General features: G+C 38.6%; 1 protein-coding gene across 2 annotated transcripts in view; it reads left to right on the forward strand.

The window, feature by feature from the left end:
* Positions 1–24,461, forward strand: part of PDE7B (phosphodiesterase 7B) — a 222,716-nt gene that overhangs the window by 154,208 nt on the left and 44,047 nt on the right. For both annotated transcript variants that reach the window (XM_079938848.1, XM_079938847.1), the window contains exon 3: positions 23,944–24,095. In XM_079938848.1, the coding sequence (XP_079794974.1) occupies positions 23,944–24,095 (152 nt within the window). The remainder of the gene's footprint in view (positions 1–23,943; positions 24,096–24,461) is intronic.

Below are 24,461 nucleotides of genomic sequence, written 5' to 3' on the forward strand. Positions count from 1 at the left end.
GATATAACTTTTAGTTTTTCTTCAGTGACTCATGACTTCTCAGAATCTTAGAATTCTTCAGAGTCAATTATTTTTAATAGCAATTATTACCTGGAACTTCAAAACAATCTTTGTGAAGACTTTAGCTTTCTTATGTGTAAACTTCCCATTTGCTGAACTTGCACAGGCTAGTGGTACCACCTGAGACTTTGAAAATAATCTAAAGCAGTGGGTTTTTATTTCAGCTGTTTGGAAATGACTAACAGAGTAATACAATGGATGAATTTCATCTAACATTAATAGTTGGGTAAGTAAAAAGCACCCACTATATGGAAATTAGTAAGATGTCACTATAGTCTTATGACAGGAATGTTCTCTTAGAGTATTTTTGAGCTACCTATTTAACAGCTCTTACCACCTTAAATCACCCATTGGTATTATGTTTTAAGTGTTTTAAATAGAGAAGATGAAGAGAAGGCACATTATACTCCTTTAAATGATAATTAAGAGGCTCTGATAACCATTTACCAATGATATTAATGGCATGAATATTAAGGAAGGGTGACTCAAGGTGATTTAAGGACAATTTAAATTGCATATGAAAGATGAAAACTTGAGCTGAAGTATTAAGGAATTCTTAAATTCCACTTCTTACATTGTGGAGTGGAATTTTAAATCAGGATGAGACATATGTGCAAAGCATCAACAAAATAATATATATATATATATTTTTAATTGAAGTATAGTTGATTTACAATGTCACATTAATTTCAGGTATACAGCACAGTAATTCAGATATATATATATTCTTTTTCAGATTCTTTTTCCTTATAGGTTATTACAAATTATCAAGTATAGTTCCTTGTGCTATACAGTAGATCCTTGTTGGTTACCTCTTTTCTATATAGTAGTGTGTGTATGTTAATTCCAAACTCCTAATGTATCCCTCCCCCACTTTCCCCTTTGGTAACCATAAGTTTATTTTCTATGTCTGTGGGTCTATTTTTGTTTTGTAAATAAGTTCATTTGTATCTTTTTTTTAGATTCCACATATAAGCAGTATCATATGACATTTGTCTTTCTCTGTCTGGTTTACTTCACTTAATATGATAATCTCTAGGTCCATCCATGTTTCTGCAAATGGCATTATTTCATTCTTTTTTATGGCTGAGTAATATTCCATTGTGTGTGTGTGTGTGTGTGTGTGTGTGTGTGTGTATGTATGTGTGTGTGTATATATATATATATATATATATATATACCACATCTTCTTTATCCATTCATCTGTTGATGGACATTTAGGTTGCTTTTATGTCTTGGCTGTTGTAAATAGTGCTGCAGTGAACATTGGGGTGCATGTATTTTTTCAAATTATAGTTTTCTCTGGATATATGACCAGAAGTGGGATTGCAGGATCATATGGTAACTCTATTTTTAGTTTTTTAAGGAACCTGCATACTGTTCTCCATAGTGACTGCGCCAACTTACATTCCCACCAACAGTGCAAGAGGGTTCCTTTTTCTCCACACCCTCTCCAGCATTTATTGTTTGTAGACTTTTTGATGATGGCCAATCTGACCATCATCAAAAAGTGATACTTCATTGTAGTTTGGATTTGCATTTCTCTAATAATTAGCGAGGTTGAGCATTTTTTCATGTGCCTATTGGCCATCTGTATGTCTTCTTTGGAGAAATGTCTGCTTAGATCTTTTGCCCATGTTTTGATTGGGTTGTTTGTTTTTTTGGTACTGAACTGTATGAGTTCAACAAAATAGTATATTGTTAAAAGAACATTAAACATTAAACAAAAGAACATTAAAATCACTTTGCTGTATAAAATTATGCCAAATGACAGTATCATGTGTGCACATCCCCTGATGCCAAACTTAGTCTTCCTTCTTGGAACTAATGAAAATCAATTTTGCTTTTATTCCCATCTTATGTCAATAAAATATAAGCTACACAAGGAAAGAAACTTTATCTTGTTCACTGCTGTATCCTAGTGCCCAGAACAATGCTTTGCACGTGGTAGGGGCTTGACAAATATTTGTTGAATGAATAAATATATTATTTAAAGTGTTTATTCAAAAAGACTTGTTACTATGGATGGCATATTCTATTTTTACTAAAGTTAATTTGTACATAACATGCTGACAACAGTGGCTGAAGGTTTGCCTTGTTACAAGAAGTTTTTCAAATAAGAGTTCAGTAAAGAGTATTTTCATGAAGACTAGCAACATTATGTGGTACAGCTACCATATTACATATATTCCATTCTAAAGTATTCGTATTTGTGACACAGCATTAATACTTGAAATGCAATATATAGGATATATTTTAGCAAAAGGAACATATGTTCTTTGTAAGGAATAAAGAAAATTAAAACATACGACTGGGGCTTCCCTGGTGGCGCAGTGGTTGAGAGTCCGCCTGCCGATGCAGGGGACACGGGTTCGTGCCCCGGTCCAGGAGGATCCCACATGCCGCGGAGCGGCTGGACCCGTGAGCCATGGCCGCTGAGCCTGCGCGTCCGGAGCCTGTGCTCCACAACGGGAGAGGCCACAACAGTGAGAGGCCCGTGTACCACAAAAAAAACACAAACATATGACTGAATCATCCTTTGCCCTTAAGCTGTATTTTCAAGCCTATAGCCTTCGTTAGTATGTATCATTTATAGCACCATTTCCCAAAGTGTGATGTACATACCAAAGGGTACACAAGAAGATCTTCTTGTTACAGGAAGATCTTTTCCTTTAATAGTTACATATTTATTTTAATGTACTAGGGAAAATGTAACTAGCACATCAAATCTATTTTTTATTGATACCAAATTAATACAAGATACACTTAAGTAAAAATGAACTCACTTGATTTAAAGAAAGGTACTAGGTACACAGTGGTGTAAGTAGATATGGTAAAGACCATAATAATGGCTGGTGGATGAATGAAACTGGGGGAGACTCTGACTTTAGTTCTTGCGTGGAGCAAGACACATCCTGCATCCTTATGAGGACCGTCTTACAAGACTGAAGTCTGTTGCTTTACCACCTTCACCAGCTAAGTTTTTATATGGTAGAATGGCTTTTAACCTTCTCAGACTCAGTGCTTCCATTTAATAGCACATAATTTATAATGTCCTCCTATACTATCTTGAAACGAAATCTGTAACCTACTTGTTCACGTAAGTTCGAAAAAAAATCAATCTAAGGTCCTGGCTGTATTAGAAAGCAAAAGTACAATACAAGCAACATGTGACTTAAATCATGTTTTCAATATGTAAATCCTTGGGGATAATCACCTTAGAAGGCACAATGATGTAGTTAAATACTGCATCTCCATGCAGAATCGCTGTGAATGACAGCTCCTACTACAGACTGGCGCAAGGGTGTTACGTAGGTAACGCAATCCAACATCATGAGCAGTTTTGCCACTGGTGATTTCCCAAGATGGAGAACAACTTCTAATAGAGTCCTGCCCACCACCCCTCCCTGCCAAAATTCCATTCCTCCCTTAATTTGCATAGTAGTTGCATTCCTGAAAAAGGAATATTAAACTTTGCAAAAGAATATTTTGTGCTTGTATGTAAAACAAGGAAACAGGATTAGGTTCCAGGTTCAGATAATTATAAACAGACTTTTCACCTACATGAATACCTGAGTGGCCGTTGAAAAGTTGGAACAAGATACAGGACAACTCTTTGATGTGTGGAACTGTCCCACACCCTTCAGCACATCCAGTGTTCCTGGCTCCCTACCACTGAATTCCGTTCAGGCTCTTTCTGTCGTTGTGGTGACCAAAAATGCCCCCAACATGTCCCAAGTGCCTCCCACGCTGATCTCATAAATCCAGTAGCGCTCCTGGGTTTCGCTGTTTAAGCTCTTCACTGCTAACTAATGGGTAGTCATTAATGCACTTTGAGCTTTCTGTTTATCAGTGATAGCATTTGGTTCTAAAGTATCTTAAATATAAAACATTAGCTCTATGGCTTCTAAAGCAACTATAAAAATATTCTATTTTATTATTATTACAGGAGTTTTATTGTTTACAGCTTGTTAACTGGAAAGTTTGTTGGCTTACAGTTGGTAAAGAATAAGTACTCAACGTAAATTTCAGAGAGTTTGTTGCTTTTACGAAAAATATTTCAGAGTTGGGGCTCCTGAAAGAATCTGAAATTCAATATAGCTAGAAATCTGGTTACTGAAAATCGGATACTTTCCGAATTATCTAAGCCTCCTAGGGCTGCAAATTTTGACAGCATAGCTTTAAAAGCAGATTCTTGGCATAATTTTGAGTGGGTTTTGACCAAGTCATGCTGAGAAATTTGCAACTGCAGCATTCATTGGGATGTACAAGAAAGAGAAAAAAAAAATTAATGAAAACTTTCCAGGGTGAGGGACCTTAAACTTAACTGAACTTCTGAACTTTACGCCCTGTTGTGATCTTTCTGACACTTTGAAGAATCGTTCTGGAGAGTCTCCAGAGAGCACACTCCTCACTCTTCATTCTTAAACAGTGTGAAATCTGTCAACCCAACCAGGTCATCAAGAGGGCAGAGTGTGACTTGTCATAGAGAGGGATGTTCTCTAGGACACTGAAGAAGCTGGGCAGATTTTGCTTTTTACCAAGAGCGAGACCCTGGCTTTTTGAGAAAGGGACTGATTTCTATACATTGGGAAAGCCGGCTTAGCACATACACTTGAATCAAACACAAGCTACCCAAGTGACATTTGACATCCATCCTCTTAATTCTTATCAGAAAGCTGATCATTGAAAACAACTAACAGAGCTTTATTTGCAGAAAATGAAAAGTTTAAAACACCTCAGCTGAAGCAGAACCTGATTTTTTAAAATTATTAATTCTATTGTGGGAGACAAAGAAACAATATCAGTTACTGAGAGGTGGGAACTCTTGATGCCTCTTCTTCTACTTGTTCTAGGTTTTTGTTGTTTTGGGTTTTTTTAACCGAGTTCTTTAACCTTTCGGTACTCTGTTTCTCTGCTTATAAACTTGGAATGAGGATAGCTATTATTAGTTCAGGGTTTTGTTGTTGTTGTTGGAGAACTGGGAACTCTGGGCAAAATTACCAAATCGATGAAGTTTTTCTTTGACTTTCATACCTTCTTTAACTCATTCCATTGTGCTAAATGCTGGGGATTAAAAGGTCATTAAGGCATCGCTCCTGCCCTCAAGGAACTAACATTTTAGTGGGTGAGAAAACAAGTAAATATGACAATTCTGCCGTGCATGAATAACTGCTTTGCTGAACAGAGAGGTGGGGTTGCTATGGGAACCCAGTGCAGAACACCAGCCACCACTGGGAAGGATAGAGAAGACTTTCCAACATCCTCTATCTCCTCTCTCAGCCTCTCCACCCCAACTTCCAGCTCTCCCCAAAGCAGAGGCTGCCCTTCTGAGATAGAACCCCAAGCTTGAGACTGTTCCTTCTGCCCCTTCCATCAGAATCTGTTTGATGTTGCCTTTCTAATTGTGAACTAAGTCAACTAAGGTATTCATTGATTGGTTAAGTGACTCTTCCCAGATGATAGTTGCATTCTGACTAGGGCTGTCCTTACCCATTCCACTAATCTTTATTGAGCATGCACTGTGTGGATTAATTTCAATTCTTTTACCCAGAAGACTGATGAATGGGAAAACCAAGGCTTGAGCCTGGTAAGCTCACTATAGACCAAAGGCTCTTTCCTTGGAATTACACTCTTTTATCACAGTCTGTTGGCTCTGCCTAGCTAGATAGCCCCACTGGCTGAGACTCCAAGTAGAGCGGTAGGATCGTGCTAACACGGCTCACCTACGTGAAGAAGGGACAAACGCTGGCACAAGCACCATCACGGCGTCATAGCCGCTCCTGGAGACCCAGACACCCTGAGGGCACTGCTTAGTTACCCAGCGACACTAGCTGCCTGCTAGAAGGGCAGTTGGAGGTCCCAAGAGAGTAGAGATATCACCCTCCAAAGCCAGGATTACAGTTTTCTACTATTACTGCCGTGGAGGAACAGGAGTGGGCTCCCCTCTTGACAGGGAACTCTCTGAGGGGAAGAGGCCATGTCATCATCATCTCTCACCCCCAACACCACCCAGCGTCTGGACCAAAGTAAACCCTTATTTAATGTTTGGAGAAGGAAAGGAAGGAAGAAAGAAGGAAAGGGAAAGGAAGGGGAGGGAAGGAAAAGGAGAGATGAGCTTTTGAGACAATCACGGACAGTCCTTCTTTGGGTCTCTCCACAAGTCCTTTAGCTGAACTGATTCCACAGCTGTCATGTCTCTGCCTTCCCTCCCTCTCTGCCTCTTCCTTCAGGCGCGTCAATTAAACTCTTCGCTCTGAGCAATCCAGTGCTAAAGAGGAACGATGGGGAAGGCAAGAGAAACCTCAGCACAGACACTTCATATACTTCTTCGTGCATTTCTTTGTCACTCCACTTTCACTCCTTGCCATTTGCATCTCCACAGCTCCTACTTGAGTGGGGTTTTCTACAGCTTTACCAGGTTGTACGTATATTCACTTTTTTTTTTTTTAACACAGGCTGCTATAAACTTGTTTTTAGAGCTCTATGGACTCTATAGTCCTAAGAATAAGAACATATTTCTTACTGACTACTCTACCCCTGCAGTTAGGCTTCACCTCATCTGGAAGAACATGCAAGACCCAGTCCATTGCCAGGAAAAACATGACCTCATTGGTAGGAAATCGCAAACCCATATGGGACTCAGAGGGTGCTACAACAAATTCCTTACATTTCTTCTCAGATTGGCTTTCGTTAGTACAGAGACCACCTCCAACGGGTGCTTGTATGTCCCTCCTCTTTTTTTTTTTTTTTTTTTTTTCCTCTACGCGGGCCCCTCACCGCTGCGGCCTCTCCCGCCGCGGAGCACAGGCTCCGGACGCGCAGCCCCAGCGGCCACGGCTCACAGGCCCAGCCGCTCCGCGGCATGTGGGATCTTCCCGGACCGGGGCACGAACCCGCGCCCCCCGCACCGGCAGGCGGACTCTCAACCACTGCGCCACCAGGGAAGCCCTGTCCCTCCTCTTTTGACCTCCCTTCTTCATTCCTTTTCTCCTGCTCTGTCCTCTCACCCTCTCCACCCTGCCACGTCCCCTACGTACATCCCAGGCACCATCTAGCCTCTATCCCTTGTGGAAAGATAGGCTTCTGACTCCATCCAGGGCAAGGGGCAAAGTGAATCATCATATTCTTGAGCGTAGAGCCCACTAGACAAATAATCTTTCTCTTGCTCATATTTTCCACTTTATATGATAATTTCGAGGCATTTTTATATTGAAGTATCCCTTACCCACCACAGCTGAAGTAGAAACAAAAGTAATGAAGGTGATGACGAGGCCATCCCACCACCTTCCTCTGAGTAGTTGAGGGCAGAAACACTGTCTTGAAAATTCTGTGGATTCAAGTGCACAGTAGCTTGCACAGAGTAAGTGCTCAATGAATATCTGTGGGTGGGGCTTTCCCAGTGTTTACCACACTGCTTAGATCTAAGCACCAAGAGAGACTCAGAAAAAAACCAGCCAATTCATGCCTAAAGGACTTCATTTTCATTCAGTGACACCTACCAAAGGATATTAGATATTTATTAAATAACCATTCCTGGTTAGAATATTATTTAACATTATAGAGGTAATTAGAAATATTCAGAAAACACGTAAAAGATAGATGTGTCTTCTAGAGGGAAGAAGACAGGAGAAAAGGAGAGAAAGCCCACGGGCCATGTGAAACAAGTGTAAGATTACGCTCTCAGACCACGTCGGAATCAGCAGACGCCCTTCAGGTAAAAATCCTAGGAGACTTTAAGGCCCGGCTCAGAAATGGTTAAACACGAGGCCTGTGTGCATCCTGTCACAGTTTTATTTTGAGCAGCCTGTTTGCCCAAGTACCTCCCACTCTTTCCCTTCCCCAGAAACTGCCGCTCTGTTCTATGTACACAACAAAAATGTTTGTCTTTTCCAAAGCTTGAGGTACTAACCAATGTCTGTGAATTTCTTTGTGTAATAACATAATAATCAAATCACATTTAAGTCAGTGTCAGTAATACATGTGTTTTCAATTTTAAAACCCACAAGTGATTTATTATTTACCTCCCAATATTCCATTTGTACATTTAGTGAGAGAAACAGGAAAGTTACATACAAAGAATCACTTCCAAGTTTTGCTATGAATTTATTCCTCTGGTTGTTTTCTGGTTATTTTACAGGTTGTCTTTCAATATTAGCCCTACAGTATTTCTCACTCTGACATTCCTGTTCAATGATACCGATTTTAATCTTCAACCTTTAAATTTTTGTTTTTAAAACACTTGTATTTAAAACACAATGTATGAATTACATTGAAATGTCCGTCTTTTGCTTTTGTTTTACTATGTTTTTAAAAAAGGAAGGAAATCTGAGATTCCTTGAGTACTGATGCATCACTGTGCCTCAGGGAAAATAGGATCCCGTGCTGGACTGCCACATGTCCCCTATCCTTTGTCCTTTCCTATAAAGAGCAGAATATAATGAACAGAGCATCTTGAAAGATCAGATAGACCAGGGTTCCAGTCCCTGCTCTGCTACTTATCAGTTGTGCAACTTTGGATAAATTAGTAAACTTTTCCAAATCCATTGCTTCATCTGTAGAATATACCTAGTAATACCAGCTTCACAATACCCACTTTTCTGAAAATTAAGTAGGATGACATATGTAAACTAACTAGTAGGTGCTCAATATTTCTTAGTCCCATCACCCCCTTGCCCCAAGCCCTGTTTTTGCTTGGAATAGGAGGCCAGGGGTGCTTGTTCTAGATTAAGTATATCAGTTATACCTTTGGGGACAGTTCAGGTACCCATGCAAGTGGACACTGGAATAACCATCTAAAACAATTCCTTCTTCTCTCTGATCTAACTCAATATGGAAATCTATAGCTTTCCATGGCCTGTTAACGGTGTCTTAGTGGGAGCGTTTCCTTAACAGTGTCCTACACCAAGAGCTGCAGATGTGATTACAACTAAGATGCCACTGTAACCCACAGACAGCCATGTGCCATAAGAGACAAATCTCAATGTACAAGTAAAAATCTCAGGCTTTACTAGAGTGGATATTTGCATTTAAAGAGTTATATTCCACCTTCATATAATACCCACTTGATTCAATCCATTGAATCAGAGGATTCACTCAAGTGAACTATAATTCAAGCAGCTGTCGTAACCCATAAAGAGAAAGGAATTCACTTAGATGAACTTCCTTTCCAAAGAATAAAATATAAATGATCCTTTTCCGAAAGCTTTTGGAGATCCATGTTCCTATCCAGGCCTCTACTGATGGATACACTTAGTACTAATCTACCACTGTTCTAAAAATATACTTAAAATCATTTCAGAAAACTCAACAAATTCAGAAAAGAAATAGAAGTTCAAGTTCTTCTGCACAGCAGATCACCCTGTTATTTGTTGTGTAAGATGAATGAATCTTCCCTGCTCTGGACAATTCATTCAATTCAACAACTCTGTGGTGGTATCTATCATGAGAAAGACAATGTGACACAGGAGAAAGGAAAAATAAAAAGTTTATATCTCAACCAATCACCTTATTCCATAAAGAATATGTGAGATATATAGATATATATAGATATATATACACAATGGAATATTACTCAGCCATAAAAAAGGATGAAACAATGCCATTTGCAGCAACATGGATAGACCTAGAGATTGTTATGTTAAGTGAAGTAAGTCAGAAAGAGAAAGACAAATACCATATGTTATCACTTATATGTGGAATCTTAAAAAATGATACAAATGAACTTGTTTACAAAACAGAAATAGACTCACAGATACAGAAAGAAAATTTATGGTTACCAACAGTGATGGGGTGGAAGGGGACAGGGAGAGATAAATTAGGAGTTTGGGATTAACATATACACACTACTATATATAAAACAGATAAACAACAAGTACCTACTGTATAGCACAGGGAGCTATATTCAGTATCTTGTAATAATCTATAATGGAAAAGATTCTGAAAAAAGAATAGATGTATATATGTGTATAACTGAATCACTTTGCTGTACACCTGAAACTAACACAACATTATAAATCAACTATACTTCCATTTTTTTTAATGGTTAAAAATTAATAATAAATAATCACCTATTCCTTCATTCCCTCATTCAATGAACACCTTTTAAGCCAGCCACCGTACTGTACAAGACATGATCCTAGCCTGACAGGGCTTACAGTAGTGTGTGCAGCAACTGCTACATAGCAGGAGAGCTAAGAACGCAGGTTACTCCAATACCAACTGTAAAGCATTAGGGGGACTCACAGAGGATCTGAATGCATCTGACTGGGAAGTGAGAAGGAATTACTTGAGGTGGGCTATTGAAAGGCTGATGGCATTTCAATAGATGGAGATAGTATTCAACTGAGAAGGAGTATGGGAATCATACAGAAGTTTGAGGGACCTGGCAGGGGAAAAAACAGCAAAAACAGAGACCTATCTATCTGCAAGGGGACTGGTGGGAGACAAAAATGGAAAACTAAGTTGGCATCACATTGTGGAGGACCATGAATACCAGAATAAATATTATAAATATAACTAAGTAGACATTGGGGAGCCAGTGAAGAATTTGGAGTGGGGTGGGGGGTGCTGACATGGTAGGAGTTGAGCTTGGAGAATAAATCTGTCAGTGGTAGGTGAGAGAGATTGGAGGGGACAACTGGAGACAATCAGAGGGTTAGTCTACTCTCCTGGGGCGGGGAGTGTAGACCAGCAGGCAGAGTGAAAGGCAAGGAGCAGACGTACATTACAACACACATCTGGAATTTCTGTAATGAAATATAACAATCCAAACACATATCACCAGATAAAAGACCACACTTATTTTAAATATATGCTGAGAACTAGGGAGTTAATGCAGCAGTTTTTAACCTCTGGAGACTTAGAATCAACTGAAAGTTTGGTCACCTCAATTTGCTCACCACAAACCATTGCCCTCAAAATTTGGGATTTGCTAAACATTTCAAACTCTGAGAAGCAGAGGGTTCAATAAAACCACATTGTGCCTGGCACATATTTCTCCTTTAAAACTGAGGAAATTTGATCTGCTTACTAATTCATTTAAATTTCATTCAAACTGGGATTTTGAAAAACCTCTCTATTGCCCAGAGAAATCTTAAGAGCTTATTTTTAAAGACTTTTCCCCTCCTTACAAAAAGGAAATAATAGTTTTCCAACTATCCCTGAACCCCAGAAGTTAGAGATTCGTAATCCATGGGTTGGAATGGAATTTTTGGTAGGCAAAACAATAGACTAAAACCAGCACATTTTGCCAAAACCCAGTGCATTGGATGGTTGAGGAGGACAAGAATTTTGACCCTCTTGAATACTTTCTGAGCACGTTTTCTAGAAATGAAGCAGCAGGTGTGGGTACAGTGAACTGGGGGAGTTTATTCTATGACTCATGTCAGCCATATTGGTCTTCTCTTCACTGTCAAGAACATAAAAGAGAAATGGCAATTTTTTTTTAATCTTAAAACAACAATTTATTATTGCTTATGAGTCTGAGGGCCAGCTGGGTGATTTGGTCCTGGCTGGACATCTGCAGTTGACCCTTCACTTTTGTTCATTAAAAAAGTTTTTTAAGTGAAAATATAATACACACACAGAAAAGTGCACATACCATGAGACTGCAGCCTGATAAATTTCCACAAGCTGATCACACCAGTGCAACGAGCACACGGATAAGCTACAGCACCCAAGACTCCCCTAGTGTCTCCTTTCAGGTATTTACCTTCCAAAAATAACCACTGTTCTCAATCTGTCACCATAGCTTGGTTTGGGAAATGGCAATTTTAAAAAATAAACATGGGAAATACAGATCAATGGCACAGGATAGAGCCCAGAGATAAACCCACGCACATATGGTCACCTTACCTTCGATAAAGGAGGCAAGAATATACAGTGGAGAAAAGACAGCCTCTTCAATAAGTGGTGCTGGGAAAACTGCGCAGCTACATGTAAAAGTATGAAATTAGAACATTCCCTAACACCATACACAAAAATAAACTCAAAATGGATTAAAGACCTCAATGTAAGGCCAGACACTCTCAAACTCTTAGAGGAAAACATAGGCAGAACACTCTATGACATAAACCACAGCAAGATCCTTTTTGACCCACCTCCTAGAGAAATGGAAATAAAAACAAAAAGAAACAAATGGAACCCAATGAAACTTAAAAGCTTTTGCACAGCAAAGGAAACCAAAAAGAGGAAAAGACAACCCTCAGAATGGGAGAAAATATTTGCAAATGCAGCAACTGACAATCTCCAAAATTTACAAGCAGCTCATGCAGCTCAATATCAAAAAAACAAACAACCCAATCCAAAAATGGGCAGAAGACCTAAATAGACATTTCTCCAAAGAAGATATACAGATTGCCAGCAAACACATGAAAGAATGCTCAACATCATTAATCATTAGAGAAATGCAAATCAAAACTACAATGAGATATCATCTCACACTGGTCAGAATGGCCATCATCAAAAAATTTACAAACAATAAATGCTGGAGAGGGTGTGGAGAAAAGGGAACCCTCTTGCACTGTTGGTGGGAATGTAAATTGATACAGCCACTATGGAGAACAGTATGGAGGTTCCTTAAAAAACTAAAAATAGAACTACCATACGACCCAGCAATCCCACTACTGGGCATATACCCTGAGAAAACCATAATTCAAAAAGAGTCATGTACCACAATGTTCATTGCAGCTCTATTTACAATAGCCAGGACATGGAAGCAACCTAAGTGTCCATCGACAGATGAATGGATAAAGAAGATATGGCACATATATACAATGGAATATTACTCAGCCATGAAAAGAAACGAAATTGAGTTATTTGTAGTGAGGTGGATGGACCTAGAGTCTGTCATACAGAGTGAAGTAAGTCAGAAAGAGAAAAACAAATATGGTATGCTAACACGTATATATGGAATCTAAGAAAAAAAAAAAGTTCATGAAGAACCTAGGGGCAAGACAGGAATAAAGACACAGACCTACTAGAGAATGGACTTGAAGATATGGGGAGGGGGAAGGGTAAGCTGTGACAAAGTGAGAGAGTGGCATGGACATATATACACTACTAAACGTAAAATAGATAGCTAGTGGGAAGCAGCCGCATAGCACAGGGAGATCAGCTTGGTGTTTTGCGACCACCTAGAGGAGTGAGACAGGGAGGGTGAGAGGGAGGGAGATGCAAGAGGGAAGAGATATGGGATCATATGTATATGTACAACTGATTCACTTTGTTATAAAGCAGAAACTAACACACCATTGTAAAGCAATTATACCCCAATAAAAATTTTTAAAAATAAAATAAAATAAATAAACAAGTTAGAAAGTAGAGCTAGAGAAACAATTCTCCTTTTGCCTTAAAGAAGACTCCTCTTCCTCCACCTCTTCCCACTCTGTGGCAGTGTTGAAGCAAAACTCTTCTTCTAGTGACAGCCATCAAGAAGTCGTGAGTATTTGTCATACGTAGAAGAGCTAATGATGTGCAGCTTTAATACATCTCTGTCCAAGACCTGAGTTTAGAAAACTTAAAATAACTTAGCTCCTTTTAACCCAAATTGATTTTCCAACTTCAAGTTAAATTTTAAGGTAATGATGAGTTTTCTTTTGGTTTGGGTTTGTTTTCCTTTTGTTTGTTTCCTTTTGTGTGTGTGTGTGTTTATTATTGTTAATGTTACGTTGTGTGTATTTTTGTTTGTTTTTTGATATCACAACTGATTTTCTCACTTTTCTATTAAAGACCTTAGAAAATGCTCCAGATTAAATTCTCCAGAAGGAATTTAATTTACATTTTATCTCAATCCAATTACTCCAGGATCTCAAAGGTCACTTGTACTGACTTTGTCTTAAATATATGTTGACCCACGTGAGAACAGTCTCCACACTTCATGTTACAGGAGAAATAATATCTTTGGTCATTATTAGTTTCTATGCACCATTTTCTGACTGCTGGCAATATGTACAGGAAAAATAAACAAATATGGTCATTTATGAGCACTGATGATTTTTGAAAGATCGGGATAGACATGGTATTTTCTTTTCTTTTTAACATTTAATACCCCCTTCACCCATTTCTCTCACCCCCACCCACCACCTCTGGCAACCACCAATCTGTTCCTTATATTTATGAGCTTGATTTTTTTTTGGATTCCACATATAAGGGAGATTATACGGCTTTGTCTTCCTCTGACTGATTTGTTCCACTTAGCATAATGCCCCTGACGTCCATCCATATTGTCACAAATGGCAACACCATTTATTGAAGAGAATCTTTTCCCTGTTGTATAATTTTGGCTCCTTTGTCATAAATTAATTGACCATATATGTTAAGGGTTTATTTCTAGGTTCTCTATTATGTTCCATTGATCTATTTGTCTGTTTTTATGCCAATACCATACTGTGTAATTACTATAGCTTTGTAAAATAGTTTGAAATCAGCAAGTGTGATGCCTCCAGCTTTGTTCTTCTTTCTCAATGTTGTTTTTTCCTATCCAGGATCTTTTGTGGTTTTCAGATTGTTTGTTCTATTTCTGTGAAGGATGTCATTAGAATTTTGATAGGAATTGCATTGAATCTGTAGGATGCTTTAGGTAGTATGTAAATTGTAACACTATTAATTCTTCCAGTTGATGAGCACAGAATATCCTTCCATTTATTTGTCTCCAAATTTTTTTATTAACGTCTTGCAATTTTTAGTATACAGATTTTTCACCTCCCTCGTTAAATCTATTGCTCGGCATTTTATTCTTTTTAACTGTATATGGGATTACAATTGTATATGGGATTACAATTGTATATGGGATTGTTTTCTTAATTTCTCATTCTGATAGTTTGTTATTAGCGTACAGAATGGCAGCAGATCTCTGTGTATTGATTTTTTATCTGGCAACTTTACTGAATTCAATTATTCTAAGAGTTTTCTGATGGAGTCTTTAGGGCTTTCTATATATATCATGTATCAAAATCATAATATCATTTCTATATTTTAAAGCATCTGGTTATTTTAGGAAGAAATGGAGACTTTAATGTCTAGAGATACTAATCTGTGAAAGCTGGGATTTGACTGAAGCACATGAAACTGAAGTCTTTAATACATGTTGAAATGAGCACTAGTCTCATTCAGCACCTCGTCAAAAAAACTAGAAGTCCACATTATACACTTTTGAAATCCACTGATATTGTTTTCTACACATAACCTCTTTACTAGGTTTTTTTTCATTTTTTTAAAGTAGTCTACTTAAAAATTATATCTACAGGGAAACTGCATCTTAGCATGTGGTTGTTTCAATCTTAAAACCCTCATGAATGTTTTCAAGAAAATTGCCATCCTGGACAACTCCACTAACCTTCCCACTTTGCAGGAATCCTGAATCCTAAACTAGTAGAATTGGCAATAAAAGAGAAAGAGCTATACTGTAAATCTGCTATTTGTGCTTCAGGGCCCCTAAAATCACACTAACTAACTTTTTTCATCTTTTTTAAAAACTACATATTTAAAACTAGAATCTCAACCTGATTTCTCCAAGACTCATCATTCTTGAACTTAAAACTGGAGCACAGACACAGGAAAGTTATTTAATTCCATCATCATATATTTAACACCTATATCTTGCAGTATATTGTGGAAATTCAAAGAAAACTAGCAGGAATCTGGCCTCTGAGAGCTTACAGCCTAATAAGAAAGTAAGATGTGTAAATAAATTTGCAGTCACACGGGGCACAATGTTATAGTGGAGGTCACTCACAGGAAATGGCAGTAGCAGGAGGACATGGTCCCTGGAACTCCGTTTGCGGGGTTGAGAAAATGATTTTAAAAGCTAAGGTACAGGGACTTCCCTGGTGTCACAGTGGTTGAGAATCTGCCTGCCAATGCAGGGAACACGGGTTTGAGCCCTGGTCAGGGAAGATCCCACATGCTGCGGAGCAACTAAACCCGTGCGCCACAACTATTGAGCCTGTGCTCTAGAGCCCTCGAGCCACAACTACTGAAGCCCACGCACCCAGAGCCCAAGCTCTGCAACAAGAGAAGCCACCGCAACTAGAAGCCCGCGCACTGCCCCCGCTCGCGGCAGCTAGAGAAAATCCGCGCACAGCAACTAAGACCCAACAATGAAGACCCAATGCAGCCAAAAATAAATAAATAAATTTTTCCAAAAAAAGCTAACGTACAAGTGTAAGTTTTAGAATCACACTTTACAAATTGGCTTATTATTTTAAAATGATATTTCTATAAACTAATTGAGAACTGATTCAGATTAAAGCAACAAATTTTGTATGGAGCTTCCATTATGAGCAAGATTATGCACTAGATACAAAGGGTTACAAAGTTTGATAAGATGGTTTCTGACCTAGAGGAGTAATAAGTTATTTATACCAATATCTCTATAGTACGACATATTTAAAATCCTGTAAGAATATAGAAAGTATATGAATAGCCACTAACCCAGCAAGGAATTTCATTATAATTATTATGATATAACAATTATATATAATTATATAATACTTACATAATATATAAGTATTATAATTATTAGTACAATAATTATCAGATTAGGGCATTTATTTATTTATTTATTTATTTATTTATTTATTTATTTTGCGGTACGCAGGCCTCTCACTGTTGTGGCCTCTCCCCGTTGCGGAGCACAGGCTCCGGATGCGCAGGCTCAGCGGCCATGGCTCACAGGCCTAAACGCTCCGCGGCATGTGGGATCTTTCAGGACCGGGGCACGAACCCGTGTCCCCTGCATCGGCAGGCGGACTCTCAACCACTGCGCCACCAGGGAAGCCCTAGGGCATTTATTAATAACATTATTTTAAGTATTCAGTAGAATTAATGCTCTGAAAGTATTGATATTAGGTTTGTGGAGTTGGGTCTCCATGTTTGCTTGAAGCAAGTTCTGCTCATTTAAACCTAAAAGCGCTTTTTGTTCTTACTATCACCTGAGCTACTTCTGCACCAATTACTAACTATTCAAATTCTGGGAACAGTAGATACAGACATTGCTGGAGAACTACGTATACAGTCGACAGAAACAGCCTCATCATATAAGTGTGCTTATAACTTTTTTTATCCCAGATACTTATTCTAGGTTTAAGATTTCTCCAAGTACCAAAATTTATCAGCCCCCCGTAAAGAGAATATGCCATAGAGAAGATACTCAAAATGAAAATAATTTTTATTAACATTTTTTGCATTTAAGCCGACCCCAACTTGTGAAATTTAAAACTTACCATATCAGCAGTGCCAATATAAACTTCATAACCCTAAAATTAGTTTCTAAATAGTGCAGAAATGTGTTAATATGCACAATTTGCGAAATTTGTAAACGAACAAGTGAACAGAAAATGAATTTCACAATCAGGGTCAATGTGCACATAGATTAGGCAATGAAACATTCTGGAGCACCATTTTATAACTGTTCCAAATGAGACTATGGAGACCCATAGCCTATAAAACAACAAAATCCAAACAAAAAACACCATTAAGATAGCTGTGAATGCCTTTAAATAATAAGGGTTTAATTATATAAAAGTATTAAATAAACCCAGTATTTTATTATTACGTACATTGTTAAGATTCTTTAAATTTTTGCAAGCTGATTTTAACTGAACTATCTGCAAAATTTAGCTTAGCTAGTCATTTAAATTTCTTTCCAGAAATGCCTATCACTTACCCCTAATAATAAAAGCAAAAATATGCTAGTTATTCACTGAAAGTCCTTTTGGAAACAAATGTGTCAGGTCTTATTCAATAACTGTATAAAACATTTTGGCACTTCGAAAAGTAATACTTAGGATTATTATACAGCATGGTGATTTATTCACAATTTGTTCTTTATATGGATTTTTTCTCCCAACTATACCTTCAGTTTATATCCTACTTTTCCGTTATCTCACAGCACAAAATGCTCCCTAAATGACAGTTGATAAATTAGTTATCAGTATTGTTTTAAAATAAATTTATTTTTCTTTCATTATGGAATGCTCTTCTTCTTTAGAGAGCTACCTTGAGGATTTTATTTTTCATTTAGGTTTATGAACGTCCTCACATAAGAAAATTAAGCCCTATTGTTTTTATAAATGGTCACCCAGCATCACTTCTGAATTATTTTCTTGTGCATTAAGGAATAACCCAGATAGCAGTACTAAATGGCATAGTCATGACTTACCTTGGTATTTTAGAAAATATTGGCCACCAACGAATACTGTAACTTGGCAGATATCTACCTGCTCATCTCAGACAATAAGTTTGAAATTGCACAAGTAACAATACACATCATTACAGCTAATTGGTTCCAAAACTTTGAAACTCTCACGGTGAATGACATTATATGCTACATTTTTTTAACCTACACACTACCATAAAAAATTAAGTATGAGAAGTTTTTATAAATAAATCTATCTATACATAGATTTATTTCAATATTAAATATATTTTACATTATCTGAGCTTTTGCTGCAAAGATGCAAGACAGGGCCAAAACTAGGTTGGGACAAGTGAGGCACTTATCTCAGGCTCAAAATTTTAGAAGGTACCAAATAATTCAGTAATTAAAATATTTCATTTTTTAACATAATATTTTTAAAATAAAAATTAGGACAAAAAATATCAAAAATTGAAATAAAGATTGAAAGAGATATACATTATCATGTTGGTAGACTATCATCTATTTGACAAGGTGAAAATAATAAGTAGGGAAGGAGAGAATCTTGCTGTTTTCCTCTTTGATTAAGGAAAGAAAACGGCTCTCAACTTGATATCTCCAGCTCACAGCATCATTAGATTAGCAATATTTGAGTCAAAATGATAATTTTAGTGGCTAAAAGCCATTGTTTCCTATCACCTATACTTACTGTATATGACAAGTGTCATTATCTTAACTATGACTCTGCTTAAAATATTATACCACCTGCAAAGCTGAATGGAAGTTGACAAAGAAATAATCCATAATTTCAATTTGCTAAGTTCGTGGCATATTTCCATAATCCAGTCTTAAGTTGCTTGCTTTACATTCTATTATGTAAACACAGCATGCTCTCAGCCACATAGGAGATTCTCTTTTAGTATTTTAAAATTGGGCGATTTTCATAGACTATAAGAAAAAAAGGAATAGATCATTGTATGGATATTTCCTTTTAGGTTTACATAACACAGGAATAATTAATTTCATTTCTTTACTGACACACTTGATTTCATTCTATATAGTTCTATATAGAAATATCGCCAAGTTTCTTTGCTCCCCTACGTAGCAAAACTCCTTGAGAGCTGAATATACTCCATGTCATTGCCTCAGATTTCTCCCTTCCCATTCCCTCTCTTTTTAGACTCTTTATTACAAAATAACTTCAGATTTATAGAAAATTTGCAAAAACGGAGCAAAGAACATTCATATACCCTTTACCCAGATGCACCAATTATTGTATTTTGCCCAATTTGCCTTGCTGCTACTTTCTTCGTAACCACTTGAGAGTTTGTTGTACACAGCATGCCCCTTTATCCCTAAATATTTCAGCATGTATTTTCTAAGAACAAGGGATTCTTTCATGTAACCACAGTTCAGCTATGCAATTCAAGACATTTATAGATAGGATATTATTATCTCATACACAAGTCCATATCCAAATTTTACAAATTGTCCTAATAATGTCATTTATGGAAATTTTTTTCTGATCCAGGATCCGGTCTGGAGCCGTGCATTGCATTTAGCGCACTATATCTGGTATCCATTATTATGAAACAATACCTGAGGTTCTCTTTGCCTTTTATGACATTGACTTTTTTTTAAGAGTACAGGCCGAGTGTTCACTTATAGAGTATGCTTCAGCTTGGGTTTTTCTAATGTTTTCTCTTTTGGGGGATGGGATGTGCATTTGGGGCAGGAACACTGAATAGGTGATGTTGTGTCCTCAGTGAATTACATCAGGAAGAGTAAGATGCCAGCTTTTCCTATGACCGGTGATGTTAACTTTGAATAGTTAGTGAAGATGGTGCCCCCTCTATATTTGTCCATTTTTTCTTTTCCGATTAATAAGTTATCTGTGAAGATACTTTGATGCTATGTAATTATCCTGTTGCTTTTTAAGCTTTCACTTAACAATTTTATTGTCCATTAATGATCTTGGCCTGAATCAGTTATTACTATAAAGGTTGCAAAATGGTAACTAACTCTTATTATTTCTTCTACCTTATTGGTCAGCACTCATTGCAAGGAAGAGCTTTCCCTTATTTATTTACTCGCTTGCTTACTAACGGTATGGACTGCTGGAGTCTTCTTTCAGTCGATGGTTTATAATCCACTCTTCTATTATCCATGCTGAGTTTCAGCTTTTCCCGTATTTGTTCAGAGGGACCCCCTTCACATTGTCTCCTCTGTCATTTTTCTATGAGCCCACCATTTTTTGAGCTCTCCCTTATTTTCTGGCATTACGAGAAGTTACAGTTCATCTTGATTCTGCCTGCCCGAGTCCTAGACTTGGCCATTTCACCAAGGTTATCTGGTTCATTTTAGTGATAACTTGTATTTAAATAACAAAATTTGAGTGCTAGATGTGCCTGTAGCTACTGGGTGTTGTTGCTTCTAAACATACAAATAACATGTGCTCTTTTCAGGGCATAGTTCAATGAATTTTGACAGATGTATACACCCATGGTCAATTCTCAGTCTTCATTATACTTGATCTATTAGCAGCATTTGAAACTGAGGATCAAATATTGCCTCCTTGCAATATTGTCTTCACTAGGCCTCCAGGAAATGATACTCTTGGTTTTCGTCCATCTCCGCAGGATAACTTCTTCTCAATCTCCTTTGGTTCTCTCTACTCTTCTCCACATCCTTTTAAGTTGAAGTACTCCAGAACTCAGATTCTGATGCTTTTCTCATCTGTAGTTACACTCCCTCCCTAGGTTAATCTCATCTGACAACTCCCAAATTTGTATCTCAAACCCAGTCTTCTCCCCCAAGCCCTGGATTTTTATATCCACTTACTTCTACTTGACATCTTCACCTGAATCTCCAATTGACATCCAAATGCAACATGTACAAAACTGAAATCCACCCACAGCTGCTCCACCTGTAGGCCTCCCCATCTCAGGTGATGGTAGCTCCATTCCCCCAGTTATTTAGGCCAAAAACTTGAAGGAACTCAAAGTATTCAGAATCCCTCCACTTCTACTCTCCACTGTTCCCCCCATGATCTAACCGGCCGTCATTTCTTGCCTGGATTATTCCAATAGCTTCATAACAGATCTCACTGCATCAAAGCTTGCTGCTACAATCTCTTCTCAACACAGAAACCACAGTGACCCTTTTTAAATGTTAAGTGTTTCCATATTACTCTTCCTCTCAAAACTTTGTGGTGGTTTCGCATTTCACTGACAGTAGAGCCCAAGCCATCACAATAGCTTTCAGGGCATAATTCTCACACACACACCCATTTTGCTCTATGACCACATCTCTTACTCCTTCCTCTTCCTTTCCTCCCCATCCACACTGAACTGCTGCTCACCCCACATGCCAGCCAACCAAGCACGTTCCCACTCTAGGGTTATTCGAGCTGGTCCCTCTGTAAGGAAGGCATTTCCCCAGATATCTGCTCGGCCAGCTCCTTCATCTCCTTCAGTTTTGATCAAATCGTAGCCTCTAATGAGGCCAACCCTGACTACGCTAACACAGAACCCTGGATCCCTCATTCCCTGTGTTTCTTCCTTCACCCTTTCACATACCAGCTTCTAATACATTTTTATACATTACTTCTTTTTTGTTGTTTATTGTTTATTGTCTATCTCTCTATGTTAGAACGCAAGCTTTTGAGGACAGGGATCTGTGTTTTGCTCACTGGAGGATCTAGAACTGAGGGATCTCACCAAGCATCTAGAACAGTGCCTGTTCCTTAGTAGCACTCAAAACTTTTTTTTTTTTTTTTTTTTTTTTGCGGTACGCGGGCCTCTCACTGCTGTGGCCTCTCCCGTTGCGGAGCACAGGCTCCGGACGCGCAGCCTCAGTAGCCATGGCTCACGGGCCCAGCCGCTCCGCGGCATGTGGGATCTTCCCGGACCGGGGCAGGAACCCGTGTCCCCTGCATCGGCAGGCGGACTCTCAACCACTGTGCCACAAGGGAAGCCCAAAACTTTTTTTTTTTTTTTTTGGCCATGCCAAGCAGCTTGCAGGATCTTAGTTCCCCGACCAGGGTTTGAACCCGGGCCCCAGCAGTGAAAGTGCCGAGTCCTAACCACTGGACCATCAGGGAATTCCCTCAAAACATTTTTTTTTTTTTTTTTTTTTTTGTCTACGTTGGGTCTTCCTTGCTGTGCACGGGCTTTCTCTAGTTGCAGCGAGCGGGGGCTAGTCTTCGTTGTCATGCACGGGCTTCTCACTGCGGTGGCTTCTCTTATTGCGGAGCATGGGCTCTAGGCACGCGGGCTTCAGTAGTTGTGGCTCAGGGGCTCTAGAACACAGGCTCAGTAGTTGTGGCGCACGGGCTTAGTTGCTCTGTGGCCTGTGGGATCTTCCTGGACCAGAGATCAAACCCGTGTCCCCTGCATTGGCAGGCAGATTCTTAACCACTGCACCACCAGGGAAGTCCCCCCTCAAAACATTTTTTTTAATGAATGAACCACTTTATCCTGTACCTTAACTTGATAAACAAATAGAAATGAGTGAGAAGCCATCAGTAGAATTGAGTCTATATATGCCATTTTTAATATTGATGTAAGCCTAAGCACCTAACTTCAGTTTACGCCTCTTATCTCCTTATGTTTTTGTTTACATCTCCCCACACATGAAATCTAGAACCATTTTAAAAATAAAAAGAATTTTAATCAGGTGGCATTTTCAGAAAGTAGTAGGTGTTGTCTGCCCTGAATTAAGTCCTTGCGTGCATAATTAATCCAAGTAACAAACTGAGTTTGGTCACTCCCTGCCCTTGGGGAGTGCCACATTGCTAAGGAGACCCTTGTCCATTGATTCCTGGGCTTCTAATATCCACCGTGATTTTGAGTTCTATAAAGGAAAAGGGGACATGGGAGGAGGCACGAGAGAACCCAAAATTTCTTTGTATATGAACTGTACGTTTTCCTACTAGGACTGTTCAGTTGACTCCAGATCTGAAATTGGCAGCAGACGTCACTTATGTGGCTGAGTGATTCAGAGAATTTCAGCTGAGATGAGACATACCTTGACAGACATTCAAATAATGTGCTTGGGGTATTTCTGGACAATCAACAGTCAAGTTTTAAAAGGCACATGTGACAGGAGTATTAAAATATCTGTACTGACAGGATCAGATTTTTATGGCCACCAGTAAAAAAGAATATACTCCATCAAGAAATAAGCACCCACTCTGCCTCATGTCATGGCAATCTAGGTCACTCTTGCGCTGAGATTTTTAATTCCTTTACCGCTGATGGTCCTGGGACATTAGGAAACATCTCCTCATGTCTAAGCTAGTGTATTCTCAGCTCTTCTAATTCAGGTGAAGGATTTCATCAGACTAGAGAGAGGATAGGATGAGAACGTGTTCTAAATTTTGGAACCTCAGCTCCAGTATAGCAGGAAAAACAGCATAACTGTTCCTTAAATGCATGCAGAAGGATGTGAATTCACTCACTAAGTTTACCAGCGTCATTTATAAGAAAATGAAGTTTTTAATTCATGTATTTCATGTCTTCCAAAATCAGTCAGAAATATCTCATTTTAATGAATGTAACATATACGAAATATCATTTTTTCTAGAAAAATTGCAAATGCAGAGTTAAATGGTCTGTATTAAGAAAGCACTGGAGAGCATCTCTTGGATTTCTCTCCTTTATATTGTACTTTGTAGTTTTACATAGTGGAGAAAAATGGGGCTTTTTAAATATATAACTTCTGAATTTGATTACTTTCCACAGATACAACACACTCAGGGGAAATTGGCACCAAAAAGAAGGTGAAAAGACTGTTAAGCTTTCAAAGATACTTCCATGCATCAAGGCTGCTTCGTGGAATTATACCGCAAGCGCCGCTCCACCTGCTGGATGAAGACTACCTTGGACAAGCAAGGGTGAGCTAGTTACCCCTCTGTCGCCTCATACCAGGCCAGTGGCTGAGAGCATGTGCCCCCCTCTACTCCCCATCCCTCCCACCCCCACCCCCCAATAGCGCCTAGGTTTGAGTCTTTACTTCTGTCACTGAAGAGCTCCGTGCCTCTGGACAGTTATTCAACACATCTGGACTTTTTCCTTAAATATAAAGTGAAGTAATAGAAACGCTCACCTCATAGGGGTGGTACAAGGATTAAACAAGGCAAAGCATGTTTGCATGCTTAATATACTCATGCCTAGCACATGCTAGCTATTTTGATTTTTATAAATGTGCAAAACACATTTGCACAACACTAAATAAAATGAAGTTTTGGACTGGCCGATTA

The sequence above is a fragment of the Stenella coeruleoalba genome (genome assembly GCF_951394435.1).
Source record: "Stenella coeruleoalba genome assembly, chromosome: 12".
Lineage (NCBI taxonomy): Eukaryota > Metazoa > Chordata > Mammalia > Artiodactyla > Delphinidae > Stenella > Stenella coeruleoalba.